Raw genomic sequence first — 20730 nt, 5'->3', positions numbered from 1 at the left:
ATTATACCTACTCAAGAACTATCAGATTTTTATATGAAGGACTCGTCGACCTAACACCTCAAAGAGGCCTCCATTTGGCATGAGCCCGTGGATTTCAATGACTATCGAAACTTCTAGTTTCTAGAAAACCACCTAATAATAATAATATGATAAAGTAAACGGAGGTCATTGTCCACTTCAATATGATATGCCCTTATTCTGTTTTACCGTATTTAGAAAATCCATATCAATATATTAATATTCAGCGCAACAACATTGATTATTATTAGAGAACGTGATTCTAGAATGACAACTGCAACTGATATTTAACGAACGAAAGTAATACCTGTATAAGATTGTTCATTTTGTTTTCTATATTAATATATTTTTGTATGTTTGTAACGTTTTACAATTGGACTGGACCGATTTCAAAAATTATTTCACCATAACGCGAACTCTCAAATGCAGAGCAATGTTTTTCCTTATATGAGCGCTAAATTTCGGATATTGCGCGAATATTTGACCCGGGTTATACCTACGTAGACGTCCCATGTCTAATAATATCGAAAATATATTTATTAACGCTTCAACTTATTTCCTAAATAGGAATAATTGTATAATTATACACACGCAAGGTTGAATCTTAATAGCCAAATGCTTATTGCTTATAGATAATTATTTGAGTATGGTAAATTAATTTTTAATAAAGTAGTTAGTGGAGAGCACGGACTTGGGACTAGATATTATACAATGAGGATTGCTCAGTTTTTGATATTGTTTTTTATTCGCACTTAATATTCGTTGAAGCATTTGATATTATCTATTTTCAATATAAAAAACAAGTTATCTTTTCGACGTATTAAAATGTTGCTATCGGTGAGCATTTACGCAGTATTCAAACTTATTATTAATTAAAAATAATTTATGAGACTGTGAATCTGTGCTTCCGGAATCTACGTCAAATTGTATTCAAACAACTCGTTTTTACTATTTTAATGGCTGTATTTGGCTTTATATGAGGTATCCGATACATATTTCTTATTATTGCGATTCATCCTCAATTCTTTAGTAGAGAACTTGTTTTTGTTTCTTTTAGAATACTTGAAATATTTATTCTATACTTGTCTCTTGCCTGAAAAAATAAACTAAGCTTATATTACTCAGCAAAGATATAGCTATTTGGTCTGGTCAAAGCATTTTTAGAGAGCGAAAGAATGCTATAAAATCGACTGAATAGTTTGTGAATTAAATTGTTAGAAATAAACAAAAAAAAAGGCAAGCAATGTAATTGGAACCATATAAACAAAAATAATGAGAGTGTGATAAGCGAGTTATTTTCTAATATATATTTATATCCATGCGGTATTATTTAACTGTATTACTTGAAAAGATTACGTGGGCTGGTTAATAAATAAATCAATTACAATTAACCGGAAACTACAAACTATAATAACTGGGCCATGAAGTGTACAGAGTTTGTAACACGATCACTAATTGTAATTTAAATTTTCCTCGTCTCTCTTTTAGGTTGGTAATAATAAAAAGGTTTGGTTTATATAATGCGGGATGTACTTCTCCTCTATTTTACTGATCGATAAGGATTTTTTTTAGTAATTCCAAATAGTAGGTTCACAGGTTACAGGATTATACAGTTAATAAGACGTTTACAATGCGGCATGTAAAGCAAATAATTTTATGTAAACATATCTCTCTCTTCTCTCCCGAACGTGATTAAAACCGTTTTAATTACAATTGTATTTTGCACTAATCATAGCTTAACGTATTGGCGTATCGCATAACAATTTTGTATGCTTACACGTTATTTTGTTAATTGTGTTTTTTGTAGAATAAAGGCGACCTTCGTTTTAATATTTCCATATAAAACATCTATTTTTAGCATATAACCTCCTTAACCTATGGATCTAATAAATAATTTTCCCTTCAAGATTTTAAGTTCATACATTTTCATACTGCATGCTTATGTGAAATATTTCAATCATTAGCTGTATTATAAGAGTGACTCATAAAATGACTCAGTGCAGTTAAAATGATTTTTGGAAGTCAGGTTTTCGTCACCATTGTGATGAACTGATTATTTGAATTAATATTCATATGTAGTATGTTGCGTTTTGTGTGTACATTGAGTGATCATTTGAGAATTAGGTGAACGGGTAAAGTTATAAATAGGAATACAATCCTTCCTACTAATATTATAAATGCGAAAGTTTTTAAGGATGTGTGTGTTTGTTGCTCTTTCACGCAAATACTACTGCAATTAAATTTGGTACCTACGTATACAGCTGGACAACTGTAATAACATAAAGGCAATTTTATCTCGATATTCTTACGGGATACGGACTTACGCGGATGAAACCGCGGGGCGCAGCCAGTATTAAATATAAATGAAAATATACCCCTAAATTTTTGGTAAATGTAAATGTTATTAATGCATTTTTCTAATACCATGAAAGTTAAATGCAGATACTTTTCTTCTAAGATAATGCACGACGAATAAATGTTAAAAGAGTGTAATTTATATACATTTAACGTGTTACACTTACATTACTCAACGTAACGCGAAGTCAACAACACCCAGCAAAACGGAGAATTTATAATATGTAAATTGTTTTGATATTCATATATGAATATAGATCACTTTTACAGTTATATAATATGTATAAAAACGTCTGAAAGAAAGCTGCAGAGTATTCGTGGAAGCGGATTGTTCACGCTCATTGATTCGTGCGTTCGCCAGCACGATCACACGCAATATCCTCGTCACAACTTATTATACACGGGATGCAGTGTTATTGAAAATCCAGATGTTAGCTAATAACGACATGGAGTATTAATTGTGCTAAAATAATAGTATATTAATAATCTGCTATCCATACGAGACCGACTGCAATGGTGCCTACTTTTTTAACATTGAATAAAAGTGAATATAATTAACTTACAGAGTTAAAAGTGTCTATTTAGCTTAATCCAAAAATGTATTGAAGAATTTTTTGAGCTTATTGTGGGCATTTGAAAATATGTAATATTTCTTTAACTAATTGATACTGCGTAGAAGGCTAATCGCCACATTAAACTAACGAAACCGTCGATTAAAGTAATGTACATATTATCTCCGATATGTAGGTTCTAATCACTTCACGATACAAAAGGTCCATATGAAGCCTCATATGGAATGCAAAATTTAATGTAAATGAATTTTATGTAGGTAAGGGAACTATTCTACGTCCTAGGAGAGTTTAAAGACTGTCCATCTTTAATGGCATTCCACATTCTCTATGCTCTCGTAGAATATTAAAAATCACTACGTAGCTTTTTGCTTTTGTTAGTTTTGGCTTATATTTTGAAACAAATAGATCAGTAGATAATCTAGAGATTCAATGTTTTTATATCTAGAATAATTTTGACGTTACCCATTATAATGTTCTCTGGACATACATTTCCTTCTACCCCATATATCAGTCAATCATAGTTATTTAAGTTGTCAGTTGTCTGTTAATGTCGAAATTACATCGATACATGTACACTTGCGTGTGTATAATACAATAATATGATACAGTCTACAAATTGTAATAGCAAATACTTTCTTTCTAGTGGGTTACCTAACCACGTGGTACAATGTTAACATTGACTTTAATTTATTGTGCTTCAGAATTTCGCTTGCCAGTTTTCTTGCGAGTTAATTTTAGTTCAATTTAGATGAAGTATGTTACTCGAGGTTATAATAAATTTGCATATTACAATATTTGTCCAAAATCGTTTGTTTGATAACATCCATTAATTACGCGAAGCATTCCAGGAGGGACGAGGTTCTAGTGTCATGAGAATCCAAGAAACACCTCACGTAATTAATCGAGACCCTGATCCATGGAAGAGTTTCAGGAATATACATATTGTTATATATGATTTACTATTTGAGAACTATTGGACTAACTAATGGACCATGGCTTGTGTTAAAGAGCTTGGAAGAGTTAACATTACTTTATATGGGTAATTGTAAATAAACATGAGCTCTTCAATATATTTCAGAGTGCATCTTGTTAGCGCCAGAATATAACCGTCTTTATTATTCTTAACGGTAAGCAATAAATAACAATTTACTTTGTTATACATAAGACGTAAGTAGATATAGCACAGACTATATCTACTTACGTTATTAATTTAATCACTTAATTATAAACCTTAACAGTTCCGATAAGTTGTGCAACTTAATTATTTAATCATTATATAATGTTTAAACATTCGTTAGCGCTATATATTTAACTGACGTTGCCTAGGATCATTTACATTTATTTATTGTATCATAGTTATTCGTAATGTCTGCATTAAAAATCAGTAATTATCGAACAATATTATCAAATGTCGTGTGGAGTAAACTTTGAGAGTTATATCCTGTATATTATAAGCTACTAACTTTTTCCTGCGGTTTCGCACGCATTAAATTCGGAGTAATTTCATAGATGTTATTATATGTACATATAAATCTTCCTCTTGAATCACTCAATGTTAAAAAATACCCAATCGAATTCCGTTGCGTAGTTTTAAAGATTTAAGCATAAATAGGGACATAGGGAGAGAAAGTGACTTTGTTTTATACTATGTAGTGATATGACATTATGTACTACGTGGTTGGAAACGCAAGGCACGGTTAATATCAAATAATCAAGCACTAACGCGATCACAAGCAAACGTATCAACTCCACCTCTCTGTTTCCTTTCATTGATTTATGGTGATAAACGTTTGCGTTTCCCTTGAAGGTGTTCATTAGCAATTTCTACTGAACTGGATTGTCGTTTATTAGCTGAACGGTGTTTCTGTTACATTCACTTAGCATTATGTTAGCTTGCACTTAAGGCAATATGGTTAACGAAATAATACGTTTTTCTGTTAATAATACGCAATTTGGATTTGTGCCGGAAGGCAGTGTCTCGTGGGATATGGGTAATAATCTAGTTCAGGATACAGTAATGTAGCATAATATTTGCTTATATACATACAATATTTAAATGCATACTTCTATTGATTTCTTTAAAAATATGCCTTCAACACACATACTTAATTATATACTAGCTTTCCGCTCGCGGCTTCGGTTTCTATGGTGGAATTCGGTTATATCGCTTTCATCTCCCTATTTCCACTCCTTCTACCATTTTTATCGCGATAAAAATTATCCTATGTCCTCTCCCAAGTTCAGTTCTACCTAAATACCAAATTACAAAAACAATTGGTTCAGTGGTTTAGGCGTGAAAGAGTAACAGCTATCTGTTGACAGAAAGACAGAGTTACTTTCGCATAATTATAATATTAGTATGGATACTGTTAAATTACATAAATAACCCTATAATAATTATTCATTCAATTCAAAGAGATTTGAGAAAAATGTATGACGTGTGACATAACCAACATCCAGCCGAATGTTTAAACTTTCTTCTCAAACCTCCGTTGATTAACCATTGTTATCCAAGATGATAATTTAAACCAAACATTCGCAGGAAGTAAGATAATAAACGCCGTTGCAGTAATTATTTTGTGCGTACACTATTTTCTCACAATTAATATTATTCAATACAAAATTTGAACTTAGCTTTCACTTTTCGGAACCGTGTTTCGGATGTCTTTGTGATGCTTTATTTAGTCTGTTGGGTTACCATATAGAAATAGAGTCCTATTACAATATGCCTATTTGGTCTCATTTTATTCACGTCTTATTACGCATCGTTTCACATGTCAATTAAATTTAAATTAAAAAGCTATTCGCATCAATTCATAGCAACTAACGATTTCTATTATTATTCAATCGATTGTGAAAAAAAATGTGAATAATGGTTCCCATAGTTTTCACCATAGAGCGTTTGAGATCTATACAATATTACTAGCTGCGCCCCGCGGTTTCACCCGCGTAAGTCCGTATCCCGTAGGAATATCGGGATAAAAAATAGATGTTGGCCGATTCTCAGACCTACCCAATATGCTTACCAAATTTCAGAGGAATCGGTCAAGCCGTTTCGGAGGAGTATGGCAACGAAAACTGTGACACGAGAATTTTATATATTAGATATTATAGATCTAATAAAAATCGGGTTTCGTATTCCAACATTTGATTTCATTATAAATTTTGACCTGACTCCTTTAAGAATGTTCATAGGCGGTGGTAATCGCTTACCATCAGGTGAACCATCAGCTCATTTGCCCGCTATGACATAAAAAAAAAAATTAATCATTACATGCTTAAGGACTTTTTTCTTAATTCTTACGTATACCTTACCTGCACAGATCTCACAACTTCCCACAATTTAAAGAAATTACCGTTTATTACCCTACCATATCATTACTACCCCATAACTTGTTGATGTAACTATAACCCTTTCTAATAGCTGCAATTTGCGTGTTACCAAATAGCTGCCTTTCTTTAAGAGAAACTTAACGATATGTTTTCTATTTTACATATTATAGTTTTTAAGAATATTTATTATTTAACGGAGAAAATGTGTTTTGCTTCGTATTTATTATAAATACTCTTTATATCTTTAAGATTTGGTTAGCAGTTTTAACTGGCATATATTAACTAAATTAGCTGCGCCCCGCGGTTTCCCCCGCGTAAGTCCGTATCCCGTAGGAATATCGAGATACAAAGTTGCCTATATGTTATTCGAGTTGCCTACGTACTAAAATTCATTGTAATCGGTTCAGTAGTTTTTGTGTGAAAGAGTAACAAAGACACACACATAGTAGGATGTCTAACTTTTGTATCAATGAATTATTCCACTTTTATTATATATTAAATATGTCGTTCTATAGATAAGTATAAGCGAGAAAATAACTTTAAAGCGCAATATTAACTAAACTAATCTGTTCTTTACCTTGTCACTTGTCATGCCAATTAACATGTAAAAGCTTTAATTACAAGAATAAACGATTAATTGATGCTAAATATGATGATGATGAAAAAAACGTTTAATTTAATTAAACTTTCGAAATATAGATTTGCTCGTTTATAGCTTCCTTTCATTGATATTGATATAGCTATCGAAATATTTCATCGTTTTAACTTTCACCGCGACTTTCGCCGGATTATTACTAAAATTTACAACGTTTATGTGAAAAATGAATAAGAATGTGTTATGGGTATTTATCAATTTCTTATCAACCGACTTCAAAAAAAAAGAGGTGGAGATCTTTATCCACTAATCAAGGATCGATGAAGATACAATAATTTCACGAGTTAACCTTTATTTCATTAGTTTATTATTCTGATTAAGATCGCCAGTACAAATGATTTCCTTACGTTTGCTCTATGTATAAGGCAAATGGGACAATTTTTTTTTTTTTTTAACCCGATATTATAACTTTATTAATTTATTTATGACAATATTCGTACATACATATATTTTTAAAGTTACAATTTATAACAATGTTTAAAGGAGATAAGAGCTAATGTTATTGTAGGCAATTAATTAACAATTTCACAGAATTTAATATTTCGTCATACTAGTTTTATACGGGTGTTTGCGCATCTTGTAATTGGTTATCGATCATTTCAAGGGTGCAATGTAGGTATGTGTTATGTGACATTATTATTCATTACTTTTTTTCTTATGCAGAATGATTCTTATTATGCTACAATACTACGTAGTACCTACATGTATTGCGGTGTAACTAAATTAAATGGTACTAGCTGTTAACCTCGCGGTTAAGGTTCGCTTCGTCCACGCGGACGGATAATGAATATCTATCAAGATTAGTAAACAGTACCTTATAGCACTCGGGAATATTGTAGCTTTCTTTTGGTGAAAGATATTTAAAAGTCGGACAAGTAGTTTCGGAGCCTTTAGGGTACAAACAAACAAAAAACTTTTTCACTTTATTATACTAGTATAGATGTATGTATTGTATCTAGAGGTTTCTACTGTTATTTTCAGTTGCTTAAAAATTGTCTCTTTGTATGTAGCTTTTTTCAACAATCGATATATTTGTCATAGGGATTGAAAAGCATATTTTTAGTAAGAGCAATTTTCATTTAACTAGGACATGAAGATTACTCAGATTGTTCAATCAATACAGGATTTGAAATTAATGTAAGTTTGGTGACTATGGAAAATAGATCTAGTAAATACAAAATTTTATGTTTCCTTAAATAAAGTAGTCTTGTTTTTCAAATCTTCCGCATTTATTAATGTTAACCATGACATATGTTTTTTTTATTATAATTGATAAATATAAGATCTGGGCAAAAACGTGTATCAATCAACCCAAATATTCTTCACAAAATCTAACCTAATTATCAAATATTTGCGTCCTCTTTGACCGGTTTTCCAATCTACTTTAAAGTTTAAAATGTTAATTAATACGGCGACCAGGATGAGTTTAAAATATGGGCATAATAACAATTTAGATACTCATACGAAATACGCACAAAAAGTTGATAGACGACAATTCACATAATCCCAAAATGGCGCCAGTGTCTATATATTTTTGCGATCTTATTTTTTTTTTATTATTAAGTCACACCAAAAGTGTACAGTGTACACATAAAAGTTATATTAATTAAAACTAAATATAAATAGTTAGCCATTATGTCGCAAGTAAATTGTATAATTATGCCTTTTACAAACGGCGTCGTCAGTTTACAAACGCTCGGCATTTTGTATCATACTTCAATCAAATTTGATAAGCACTCTCATAATATGTAAGACATAAAAGTAATTAACAAAAATTTTTATTGATTTCAAGACATATACAGTTAACTTTATATTGGATTAATCAAATCAATACTCGTTTTCTACCGACCATGTTACATCTCAAGTGTAAAATTACAAACATGATATCAAGGTTCAGTTTCACTTTCCTTCGCGATTCTCACCACGAAAACGATATGAACGCACGCATACAAATCAATTCCTGTCATCCGATACGTGACAATATTTGTTACAGATCACCAAATACTTCCTTGTGACCTTATCTAAACTTTAATGCTAATAAAACCAGCCCACGTTATATTTATGACGTGCCGACCAAATTTTATTAATTAAAAAAATATATAAATCGCGAATTAACAAAAATTTCTCACTGACACGTTGACTTTATTTACTTGTCCAGTGTTGTGGATTATAGCCTGAACCCTCAATAGAGATCCTAATGAAATCTTATGAGATTTCTTGAATGATGGACGGTAATTCCTATTTTTCCAAATTTATTGTCCTAACTTCCATTCGGGTACCACGCAAACTAAGACGCAGGCTTCATCTATCAGTTCTAGTTGATATGCTACAGCACAGAACTGATGTAAACGTAATTTAAAAATAATAAAATAAAGTCCACGTACGTTTAACCAACGGCAACATTACATCACATATAAACGATTTGTTTCGTATCACAGGTATTCCCTGTCAGACCTTACCCAATATATAGCACGAAGGCAATTTTATCGTAAAATCAAAGTACAAATATACTTGCCATGTGCGTCACGTATTGACCGCTTGCCACACAACACCAATTGTTTTGAAGTGTGGCAACACTGTCTGGCGGCAATTGGCGACGAGTGAAAGAATTGTATGCATGAATAACTTTTTTTTTTCAATCTAAATATATAGTCTAATAATCCATATATAAACTTCTCTTTATAGTGTGTCGAAACACTATATTTGTTTCTCATTGCAATATTGTATAATTAGTAAAACAGTTTTTTTGTTCAAATAATTTATTCGGTAGCTATTGCATTCCAATGTGGCAAAACAATATTGTACAGAGTTGTATCTGTTTGTGAAAGGATGTTGGTATTGTGGATGGTGTTACCACAACAATGGCATTTCGGCCCTTTGCTTGTGAAACAAAACAATACACAGTCGGCCTCAGGTTCGGTTTATTTTGGCGCGTTGGTCACGGTTTGATATTTTGTTCATACCGGATAGCTTTCTGATTTTGGAAATGATGAACATAATAAACTCATTATAATTTGGCCAAAAGATTTCAACAGCCTCAGCTTTGATTTATCTATTCGGATAAAAAGTGTACTTCTTCAAAATAACTGACAAATAACTTGAGCAGTAATTGATGTTTTAGGAAAGACGATTCAAGTGTTTGTATCGTTTCGTAAATAGACGCAAATGAAATAGATGGAACCTTTTTCGATAATTTAATTGATTTTAATTATTAATAATACTCCTGGTATCAGGACCAAGTCAGTCGTATAGAACTTCCTTTAATATAATTATTTTTAATAGTGAGTACAATTATAATTTATATGTATTATACGCTACCCGCCCCGTGCAATACATTATATATACCCGCATATAAAAGTTCCCCTTGAGTCACTCTATCTTTTAAAATGTGTCGCGGAATTTTACAGATCTAAGCATACAGACAGACAGAAAGCGACGTTGTTTTTTAGTATGTAGTGTAAGTCCCCTCCTTGGCGCAGAGGTTTGCGTGTGAGCGTAGAGGTACTTGGTTCGATTTTAAGTGGGGACTTACAAAAAAACAAAGACTTTTTCTCTTTATTCGTCTTCTTTGCTCTTCAGACCAAAAACAGCTCATCACGTACATGTAAAAAAATAAAGGAAATAGAGGCATAATGCATCTGCCCTATACGAATTTTACATATGTATATACAATTACAAATAGGAAGTTAATTAATAACTTCCTATTCCAACAGTTACATTGTTATGAAAGAATGTGTAAAAATAATTTAAACTAATTAATGATATAATAGCCATTCAAAATGTTCCACTATATACAATTTTTGTAAAAATATGTAAAAATTAAAATTAATTAATGATTCGTATTTAATTTAGATCTACAAACATAGATACTATATAGCCAAGAAGGTGTTTACCTTGAAAAACTGCACCCAGTTTGAACTCCTCTACCTACCTCGAAAAAGCATACAAATTTTAATACAATGTAATAGGTTCACGGTGCACAAAAACACAGATCTTAATTTTTTATAACTATCGTGACGACGTAATTCTTTATTTGATATCGAGTATGAATGGTGATGATGACTTTGGTCATTGGAAGTCGAAGAGAGTTTCAAAATCAACAGATCGTATGTACATAAAAAGCAGGGAATTTTGTCAAATTTTGGTTGATAATCTCGACTTCGTTTAGTTTGCAATTGAATTGATCCAAAAATAACTTCACGTGTCGAGAGAAAACCGATAAGATTTGTTTTTATAACTCAAGACCATTTTATTCTGTTCTAATTGGGTAAACGAACAAAATTTTTAAAATTCCTACTCACAATTACAATATAACTTGCGAATTGTTTTTTTAACTTTATTTTTTCATTCTTAATTTAAATATACATCCCAAAGTTATATCTATGTCAATAAGTGTATTTCACTATTATAATATTTCTACAAGGTTTTTTTTTTGGTTTGTGAACTTTTTGCTCGGCTGAATGCTCGGCTGAATGTAACTTTGTGTACATTCAATTTTCTGTTAAAATTCACCGTCATAAATATATCCTACTAATATTATAAACGCGAAAGTTTGTAATTGCTACTGTTCATAAAGTGGGTTTTATTTAACCACGATAAGAATCAGGCACATACAAATTATAACTCCAAAATAAATAAATGTTTCTTTCTTTCTTTCAAAATGTTTGGATAAACTATATGAAGGCCCCCAGAAATACTAAACCCAATGAAATGTAATTGACGAATATTTCTGATAGTGGACAAGTTTATGTCCCGACTAACGTAATTTGTCCACAAAAATCAATCTTGAATGTAAAGAAATTAAAAGTAATTAACTAATTACTCATGTTCAACCAGCATCAATCACCTGCACAGCATTGCATGTGCAATCGCCTGGACAATTGGAAAAAGAAATGTCATTGACACCGAGTCCAAACGCATAACTTATTCCACGATCTTTCGTTTCACCGTGTTCTCATCAAATTAGTATTCTCAGTTAAAACAATGATCTCTTGATAATCTTGCTTACATCACGAATCGTTAGACAACGATTCGTAGTCACTGACCCCGGTTATAATCATGATTAAATAGGTACTAATCGCCAATGTTGTAGAAACTTGAAGCCTTGCCCTTTGTGAATGAAACTCAAAGAGGTATATCGTTATGAGCGAGTGATTCGTTTTAATTTCTGGGAGACACAGAATTTATTTTATGAATATTTGGCTTCAATTTATACTGCAAACTTTTAATCGGATGTTTGAATATTTTCAGAGATGTAAATATATACCTGATAATAATATACACTGTATAAAATACACTATAATAAGTACTAGCTAATACTTAGTGATTTTATAATCTATTGTGTGATTGATGCCTAAAATAGGTTTCATAAGAACCTACGGTACAAGTCACCAACCCGAAATAAGAAACAGTTTGTTTACTGCTCAAAACTTACTCTGAATGAGGTTCACTGAGAGATTATGAAGCATGAGAAAATTTACTCATTGTAAACAGTGAAAGTTACCTAAAATATTACATCACAAATAAAGGCCGTGATAACTGTGTGATTACAATTTAAAACGCTTAATTTTCAGAGGTCTATTTAGCAATTTCGTCGGGGTTTACTTTTAATAAGTAGTCCATTTATATGAACTGTAAAATTCAAAATCTATGTGTATTTCCGATAATATGAAAATATGGCATACGTATGATAACATTCGAATGGTGGGATAAAGTTGTTTCAGATTGATCAATATTTGTGCAATATAGAAAAAAAACGCAATTAAGTCGTGACTCGTGAGAAAACATTGCAAAAACTCAAAAATGATATATAAAAACAACACACATTCTATTCTTATTTCTTTGAGTTAGATCTGTTGTAATTTAAGCCAAGGCTGTTTAAATTCGCGCGTTAAAAGTGCGAAATGTTCTTTTATTAATATATAATTTTTCTCGTTTCAGATACTATGGACTGGACTGGCTCTAGTTTTCATCCTGACTATAGAAGTGGAAGGGCACGGCAGACTCATTGAACCACCCTCACGAGCGTCGGCGTGGCGGTACGGTTTCGACACCCCGCACAATTACAACGACCATGAACTTTATTGTGGAGGATTTGCAAGACAATGGAATAAAAATAATGGAAAATGTGGTGTCTGCGGAGACGCCTGGGACTCGCCACAGCCCCGAGCGCACGAGCTAGGCGGTCGCTTTGGCCAAGGAGTCATAGTCCGCAAATACGCTCCTAAAGATGTCATCACCATTAAAGTCGAGTTAACGGCAAACCATAATGGTTTCTTCGAATTCCGTGTATGCGAAGAAGCAAGAGGCACTACGCAGGACTGTCTCGACAAACATCTATTACTGCTAGATGGTAAAGATACCTCTAAATTTTATCCCAATCAAGGAAATAGAGTGTATGAAATGAAATATCAGTTGCCCGAAGGCTTGGAATGTTCGCATTGCGTACTGCAATGGAGGTATATTGCTGGGAATAACTGGGGCACATGTGATAATGGGACAGGGGCTGTGGGGTGTGGGCCGCAAGAGGAATTTAGAGCATGCGCAGATATAGCTATTGGGGATCGCTTCACCACGACCACCAAGAGGCCGAGACCGACGTACGTGCCACCAAGCAGGCGCCCAACTGTGCCAACACCCGAGGAGACATCGGGAAGCGCATGGTACGGTGTCGTGGTCGCCATTGTCACTCTCCTCGTCGCGCTTGCACTGCTGGCGGGATTATACCTGTACTACTACAGAGGTGGCATGAGGATAAAGAATCTATTGAAGTCGAAGGCGGCGCCTCCCGCGCCTGTACCTCCGCCCAGGCACAAGAAGGTCTCTCTTTCTAGGGAGACGCCGCCAGTCATCTCGTCGCCGAAAATAATATCCGACTCAGGATTTGAAACAGTAGATTTAAGATCTAATTAATAAAAGGCTGATTTGCAACCACCACTGCCGTTACTAGTGATATTGTGTTGTTATTGTGTGATTAATGTGATTGATTTCTGAAAATGTATATTTTTAAAACCTTTCCTTTGTTAATGATAAATAGGTACTGATCCACTGTAGAAACAATAAATTATTAACATGGGTTGCCATTTCGTTTAACACTTGTTTATTTATTACTACTGTTGATTAAATTATTTGAAAGGATTTAAAAGTATACAGCAGGGTTACGTGTGAAAAAAACGTTTTAGTATTAAGTTATAATGTGACTGTAAATTAAATATTTAAAGTAATGCTCATCTTTTTTATTTATCCTATGATATTATGATACAGTTAAGAGACGATTTTCCTTAGAACTCCTTTTCCCTAATTAAGTTCTAAATACTAACTATGGAAAATGCGTTCTAACAGAAAAAAAAAAACAACTATCGATTTCTAGGACAACAGTCAATAATTAAATCTGTACAAAATTTTATTTATATGTTCCAAGCAATAAAGACTTAATTAATACCTCGCACCGAAAATTTTATTTTAGAATAAGAGTGAAGTCTATCAGAAAAAAAAATCTAATTTAAGCGACGAGGTCGCGTTTACTAGCAAATAAAAGAATTTTTATATAAGAGCGAGCGAGCGGTGGTTCGCCTGATGGTCATCTCCCATGAACATTTGCTGACATAGGGCTTTGCAAATGCGTTGCTCGCTTCTACAGCTATAGCGTGTTTTATAACGCCTTCAAGTATATGATTCACTGCAATAAAATTCAGAAAAATGTGTCATATGATTTAAAGTATAAATTATAATTTAATAGTAAATTAGAGAATAGAGAGTAGATATATCATACAATTATACCGACTTCAAAACCACGAATAAACTTGGATGCTAAATTAAATAGGCACTCAATAGCTAAACAATCTTATCTACATAATATTATAAAGAGGAAGCATTAGATAGCTACATATATAAAGATCAATCACTGGAAAATCAGGGGTGGCGGATCGCTAGTAAATTAATGTTATAGTTGTTTTAAGCGCTCCTCACTCATCTGTTTGCAGTTGGTGCCAGTCAATCCAGGTAATAGAAGTTTAATTATTTATTAGATTAGCTAACAGATACTTTAAATTTCTCTCGCACCGGGTAATCTACCCCGCAGAAGATCGGCGAATAGTTGTCCTTTTGTTGAAGTTCCTTAATTTTTTTTTCAGTACCTATAAAAATAAGTCATATGTATTGTCTGTTTAATTTTATATGGCAACGATCCGAAAAACGTCAATGTCATCAGTCATTTAGGTACCGAAGATAATCTCAAAACAAACGTGCCACAAAAAATTAAATATTCGACTTAGCTTAGTATTTATTAAACAAAAAAAGACTTTTATAAATGAAAAATGGCTGTACGGCCCCAGCGCATACATGACGGTGGAATTGTAGAACGAAGATTGCGGCCGATTTACGGTAATGAACAAAAATAACCTCTAGGCTTTTGTATACTTCACCCGTACGTAACCCGGCAACAATAATTGAATTTGTGTTTTTTTTATTTTAGATTGGTTGGACAATGGGAATAATAAGAAGGCTTTGCAAGAAGCGGAAAAAGTGCTAAAGAAAAGTCCTACGCTGCAGGCTGCTAGAGCTTTAAAGGCACTTGCGCTATTAAGGTTAGGCAAGGCTTCCGAATGCCATGCAGTTCTTGACGCTCTGGTTGAAGAAAAACCTAGTGACGATACTACATTACAAGCTATGACTATATCTTATAGGGAATCACACCAGTGTAAGTTGCATTCTTGTGGTCTCTGCTGTCTGATAATTATCCAACTATGCCATATTTACACCCATTGATGTTTTGTATCATATTTTCATGTACACAGTGGTTCATGATTATCATTATCTCAATTATCAAGTAGGTGTTATTGATGTAATAAAGATAAGCTATTAGTTTATACATCATTATTATTATATAAATGTTTAACAATTGTATTTATGTATTTTGCTAAGAAACTTATTATGACCATACCTTTATTATTGTCAAACTAAACATCTATAATTTATTATGAAAACCTGTAAACAAATAATCTTGTATATTTTATTCACTATAATATCTGGTTCTTTATATTCTAGTACCCAAAGTATGTGAGATCTATGAAGCAGCAGTGAAGGTAGATCCTACAAATGAGGAGCTCTACTCCCATCTATTCATGTCATATGTTCGCATCGGAGACCATAGATCTCAGCAGAGAACCGCAATGGCTCTTTATAAATTTGCTCCAAAGAATCCATACTATTTTTGGGCTGTTATGAGCATTGTTTTGCAGGTTTGTTTATTATGTAGGTGAGATAATGAAAATAGTAAATGAAAGAATTTATATTTGCATTTTAAATTATAGTTTTATGTGTTGTTTGTGTAATTTTTATTTACTGTTTATTGAAATAAAAAAATTGGTAAGAAAACAAATGGTATACTGATTTTTATTTTAATTTTTAATATCATATCTCTTACAGGCAAAGACAGCTGATGATAGTACAAAAAGAAACATTCTTCTGGCCCTTGCTCAACGAATGGTAGAGAACTTCATAACTGAGAACAAAATGGAGGCAGAACAGGAGGCCCGTTTGTATATTATGATTCTAGAGCTGCAAGAGAAATGGGGAGATATACTGAAGTTTATTGAGAGCCCTCTCTACTCCCAACTAGTTCCTGGTTCAACGTCTCAAGCATGTATACCATATTTTAAGAAAATAGGAGAGTGGAGGAGATTAAACTTACTGTGCAAAGACTTATTGTGGGACAACCAAGATCGGTGGGACTTTTACATGCCATATTTCGATTCTGTCTTCCAATTAATGAAGAAACAGAGTGCAGAGAGTGAAAACTCTGTTGACGACACCCCTGAAAAGTGTCACGAATTTATTTGTTCAATAGTTGAAAGTATGTCGTCCGGACGAATGCTACGGGGACCCTATTTAGCTAGATTAGAATTGTGGAAACGTTTGGCACAAGGTGGTGATCCTACATCATTACTAGGCAGTGGTGCAGCCTTATGTCTTCAGTATTTAAGAGTATTTGCTAATAAAACATGTGCTGTGCCTGATCTTAAACCGTATTTATCCATGTTAGCACAGAAAGAGAGAGAAGACCATAGCCGGGACTTTTTAACTTGTTTAGGATTTGATGAGAATAGTGAACCTGATAATGTAAGTAAACTTTAATTTTTTAACAATATAAAATTTAATTCATAGTTATTTTCATATGCGAAATAATTTAATGTTATATTAATATTAATCTATACTAATATTATAAGGTCTAGTTTTTGAATTTGTGATGGGGTTATTCTCTGCATGTACTGAACCGATTTTATGCATTATTTTACTAAATAGAAGGACATTTTAAATATGATTACCAGAAATATTTAAATGAAAAAAAAACAAATACTTATTTCATATCCAAAACATGAGATTTTATTAGGTTTTGTTTATTATTAATAATAGTGACATCTGCCGGTAATTAATTCAAACATTGCTAAATTTATATTCAAACTGGTATAAATTTACTTGTAAAGGCTGTTTAAATAATATGCTGTTGCATATATATGTTGCAAAAAAAAAAAAAGCACAAATGTATAATTTGTTTACATGCAGTTACTGACCAGCTAAAGAATGACAGCTAAATATAAAAATTGCGCGCTCCCACATATAACATTAGAATCAATGCACTTAATTGTATAAAATGTGTTCACAATTTTTCGTCAGTTTATAATCCCGCGAGATATATTATGAACTTACCGATATTATGAAATAATGTGATGTACATACAAATTCTTATAATATATCATATATTTATAGACAAATGACATCCAACGCCACGTGTCCTGCCTCTCTGCATGGAGGCTCACCGCTCCAAGTGGTACAGCAGAAGAGAACATCAACATAGCAAACCTCTTGCGTCGCCATTACTTGCGGTGCTTGGAAAAGGGGCTTGTTACAGCCACTCTCACCGAATTCTGTGCTGCTGATAGCTATGGGACGTTGGCTGCTCATCATTATTTCTATGCTGGTAATATAATCTTGTACATTCAATATAATTATATTACTATCCATAGTAACTAATATTTGTATGAAATTAATTGGAATATTGGTTATATCTAAACTCATAGGCAGATTGATTGTGACCCTCAAGCTATCCTGTTTTCGCTTATAGGAAAATATTACCTACATCTTATTCATTACTGACTTCTCACATACGACTTACAATTACATATATGCGACGCAAGCATTTAGGCAAAGGTATAGTTCTGGGGCTTTATCTACATAGTTCCAAGTCACATGGAAATTCTGGCATAAAAAACTATCCTAGGTCCTTTCTCAGGTCTTTTATTATCTTTGTACCAAATTTCATACGAATCAGATTTTTCAGTTACTTTCACATTTATATTATAAGTAAACATGATACATAATAAATATAGTGTAATAAAAAACAAGGTTTTCATACCTATTTTGGTTGACTTGTTAAAAGCTGTCCAATGTAGAACTAGATGGCGGAAGTTTCTGGAATGTCTATTGTAAAGTATATAGAGATTTATTTTTGGGAAAGAGCTAAATTTATTTTTAGCAAGTAATGAAGTATTCAATTCATGGTATACACTTTCTCATGTTTAGTATTTCAATTTTAAAGAGGTAACTTTAATGGTCTAAGTTCACTGTCACTGTTAGTTGTTAGTAATATTTCACATAGCATATTATTTTATGTGCATAATAAATTCGTTTTCTTTTTGTCACCATATTTCCAATTTGACCACAACATAATTAAATCTATGATTTGTATTTAATAGACACTACAAATTGTTTTCTTTGTTTTAGCCGTTGAACAGGAGAATCCAGCACCCATTATAGAGGCACTGAATCTTTTGGAATTAGTGCTACATCATTCTCCAGCCAACTTTCACGCTAAATTGTTGCTCATATCTTTGTACCATATATTAGGTAAGAGTTAAATACCGTCTATTTGTTGATATATTTGTTTAGATTCGCTTATTGAGGGAAAAATTAGCTCACGATGTGTTGAGATCACAGTAAAAGATTCACATAGCGAAATTCTATAGCTTTAATAATAACGCACAGGGTGCAACAGTCAGGGGAAAACCTCATGCTCATGTGAATGATTTTATTCTGTGTTTTATTTTTATTTATTTTATTCTGTGAGTCCGAGTGAGTGTTGTGGGCGGCATGCTAATCGAACTCGAGGCGTTGTGACAATTAAGAAATGCCATGACACATTCTGAATATTAATTTATTTACCATAATTTACTAGTATTTATTATTTGATACAATCGTAATGCAACAAAACTTATAAAATTTATAACAAGTTTCTTATTATTAGGTTATAATTTGTGTTCTATATTTAATTACTTAATAGTCGAGTTGTTTATTTTTAATGGAAGAATCGGCAATGTACGTTAACAGTTGGTGGAAGCTTAAAAAAATATATCAGGGGCGAGACGTAGAGCAGTGGTGGTTCAGTGACGGGTCTAGTGTGCAAGAAATAAATAGATTTTTCAATTTATCTGAATGTTAATCAAATCACATCTGTAAAAACGTTGAAGGTAAACAAACCGACATCTTTAAGAATTGAAAGTTCGACGGCATGAGGCATGATGATTACGATTATGATGACGACCTCAAAACATCACATGTTTGGTTTTTCTATAAAATATATAATTAGAATGCAATTGTAATTTCACACTATAGAATTTCAAAACATTAAATTTTTTTTTGACGTGTGAAATAGATAGAGTTGCGACAACCCCGACTATTTTCGGCTTTTATTACTAGATCAATGGGGTCCTATGTATGCTGTCTCTTTATACTGTGGCCGTAAGTTAAGCCATTTCTGTAAAATCTTACAATATGTGCGTGAAGGTAACGCGTTAGCAGCGGACTCGATATACAACAAGCTAGAGGTGAAGCACATCCAGCTGGTGTCGCTGGGCTGGCTGCACGCGGCGCGCCTCGCCCCCGCGCTGGCGCCGGCGCGCGCGCTGCGCCTGCTCGCCGACACGTGCGCCTTCCACAAGCACCACGCCAAGGACGTGAGTACCCACACACACACATACACGCACACGCACATACACGCACATGCACATACACGCACTTACACGCACACGCACATACACGCACACACACATAAAAAAAGCAAACACACGCATACACAGGCGCACGAGTGCGCGCGATACGTGCTTATTCCATAAGCATCACGCCACGGATGTAAGTTCACACGCACACACACAGTCACGCAAACACGCACACGCTCGGATACACGTACACACCACAGGCCTATTTCCTTTTCCTTACCCTTCCAGTCCTTTCTTTTATTCCTCTTGTCAATCCTTTCCTTATCTCTTTCCAATTGAAGTCGGCAATCCATTTGTCCTCTACAAATGGATTGCCGACTTCAATTTAAGGTCTGCATTGACCTTATACCTCTCCAATTGTCCATGGGCGATGGTAGCACTTACCATCAGGCGATCCACCAGCTCCATTGTCGACGTTAATATAAAAAAAAAACACAAACGCTCATGCTCTCTCGCAAGACAATTAGGATGAATGTAATTGATGTGAGCAAAAATGATTAAAAAATGTTCCCTTTTTATTGGAGTTAAAAAAACTTAGATGAAAATATCGTATGTATATACGTACAGCCATTTGGCTGTCACTAAACCTGCATCTGAATCAGAATCGGATACATAAAAATATATAATAGCTTTATTTGGGTCTAAAAAGATACAGAAAAAAAAATTATCATCTATACCTAGTCTTGCCATAAATATTGTAATAAAGAAAAAAGAAAATTGTTAACTGCAAATAACATTTATTACT

General features: G+C 33.2%; 2 protein-coding genes across 2 annotated transcripts in view; both read left to right on the top strand.

The window, feature by feature from the left end:
• Positions 1–14157, top strand: part of LOC119835219 — an 18660-nt gene extending 4503 nt beyond the window's left edge. The window contains exon 2 of the mRNA XM_038359925.1: positions 12874–14157. Coding sequence (XP_038215853.1) covers positions 12874–13845 — 972 coding nt within the window. The 3' untranslated portion in view covers positions 13846–14157. The remainder of the gene's footprint in view (positions 1–12873) is intronic.
• A 989-nt stretch (positions 14158–15146) lies between these two features.
• Positions 15147–20730, top strand: part of LOC119835181 (phagocyte signaling-impaired protein) — an 18622-nt gene continuing 13038 nt past the window's right edge. Inside the window, exons 1-7 of the mRNA XM_038359877.1 lie at positions 15147–15315; positions 15407–15631; positions 15979–16172; positions 16360–17052; positions 17701–17911; positions 18715–18837; positions 19774–19943. Coding sequence (XP_038215805.1) covers positions 15249–15315; positions 15407–15631; positions 15979–16172; positions 16360–17052; positions 17701–17911; positions 18715–18837; positions 19774–19943 — 1683 coding nt within the window. The 5' untranslated portion in view covers positions 15147–15248. The remainder of the gene's footprint in view (positions 15316–15406; positions 15632–15978; positions 16173–16359; positions 17053–17700; positions 17912–18714; positions 18838–19773; positions 19944–20730) is intronic.

The sequence above is a fragment of the Zerene cesonia genome, chromosome 2 (assembly GCF_012273895.1).
Source record: "Zerene cesonia ecotype Mississippi chromosome 2, Zerene_cesonia_1.1, whole genome shotgun sequence".
Classification (NCBI taxonomy): Eukaryota; Metazoa; Arthropoda; class Insecta; order Lepidoptera; family Pieridae; genus Zerene; species Zerene cesonia.
The sequence above is the reverse complement of the archived record's forward strand: the minus strand, read 5'-3'. Positions and strand labels throughout refer to the sequence as shown.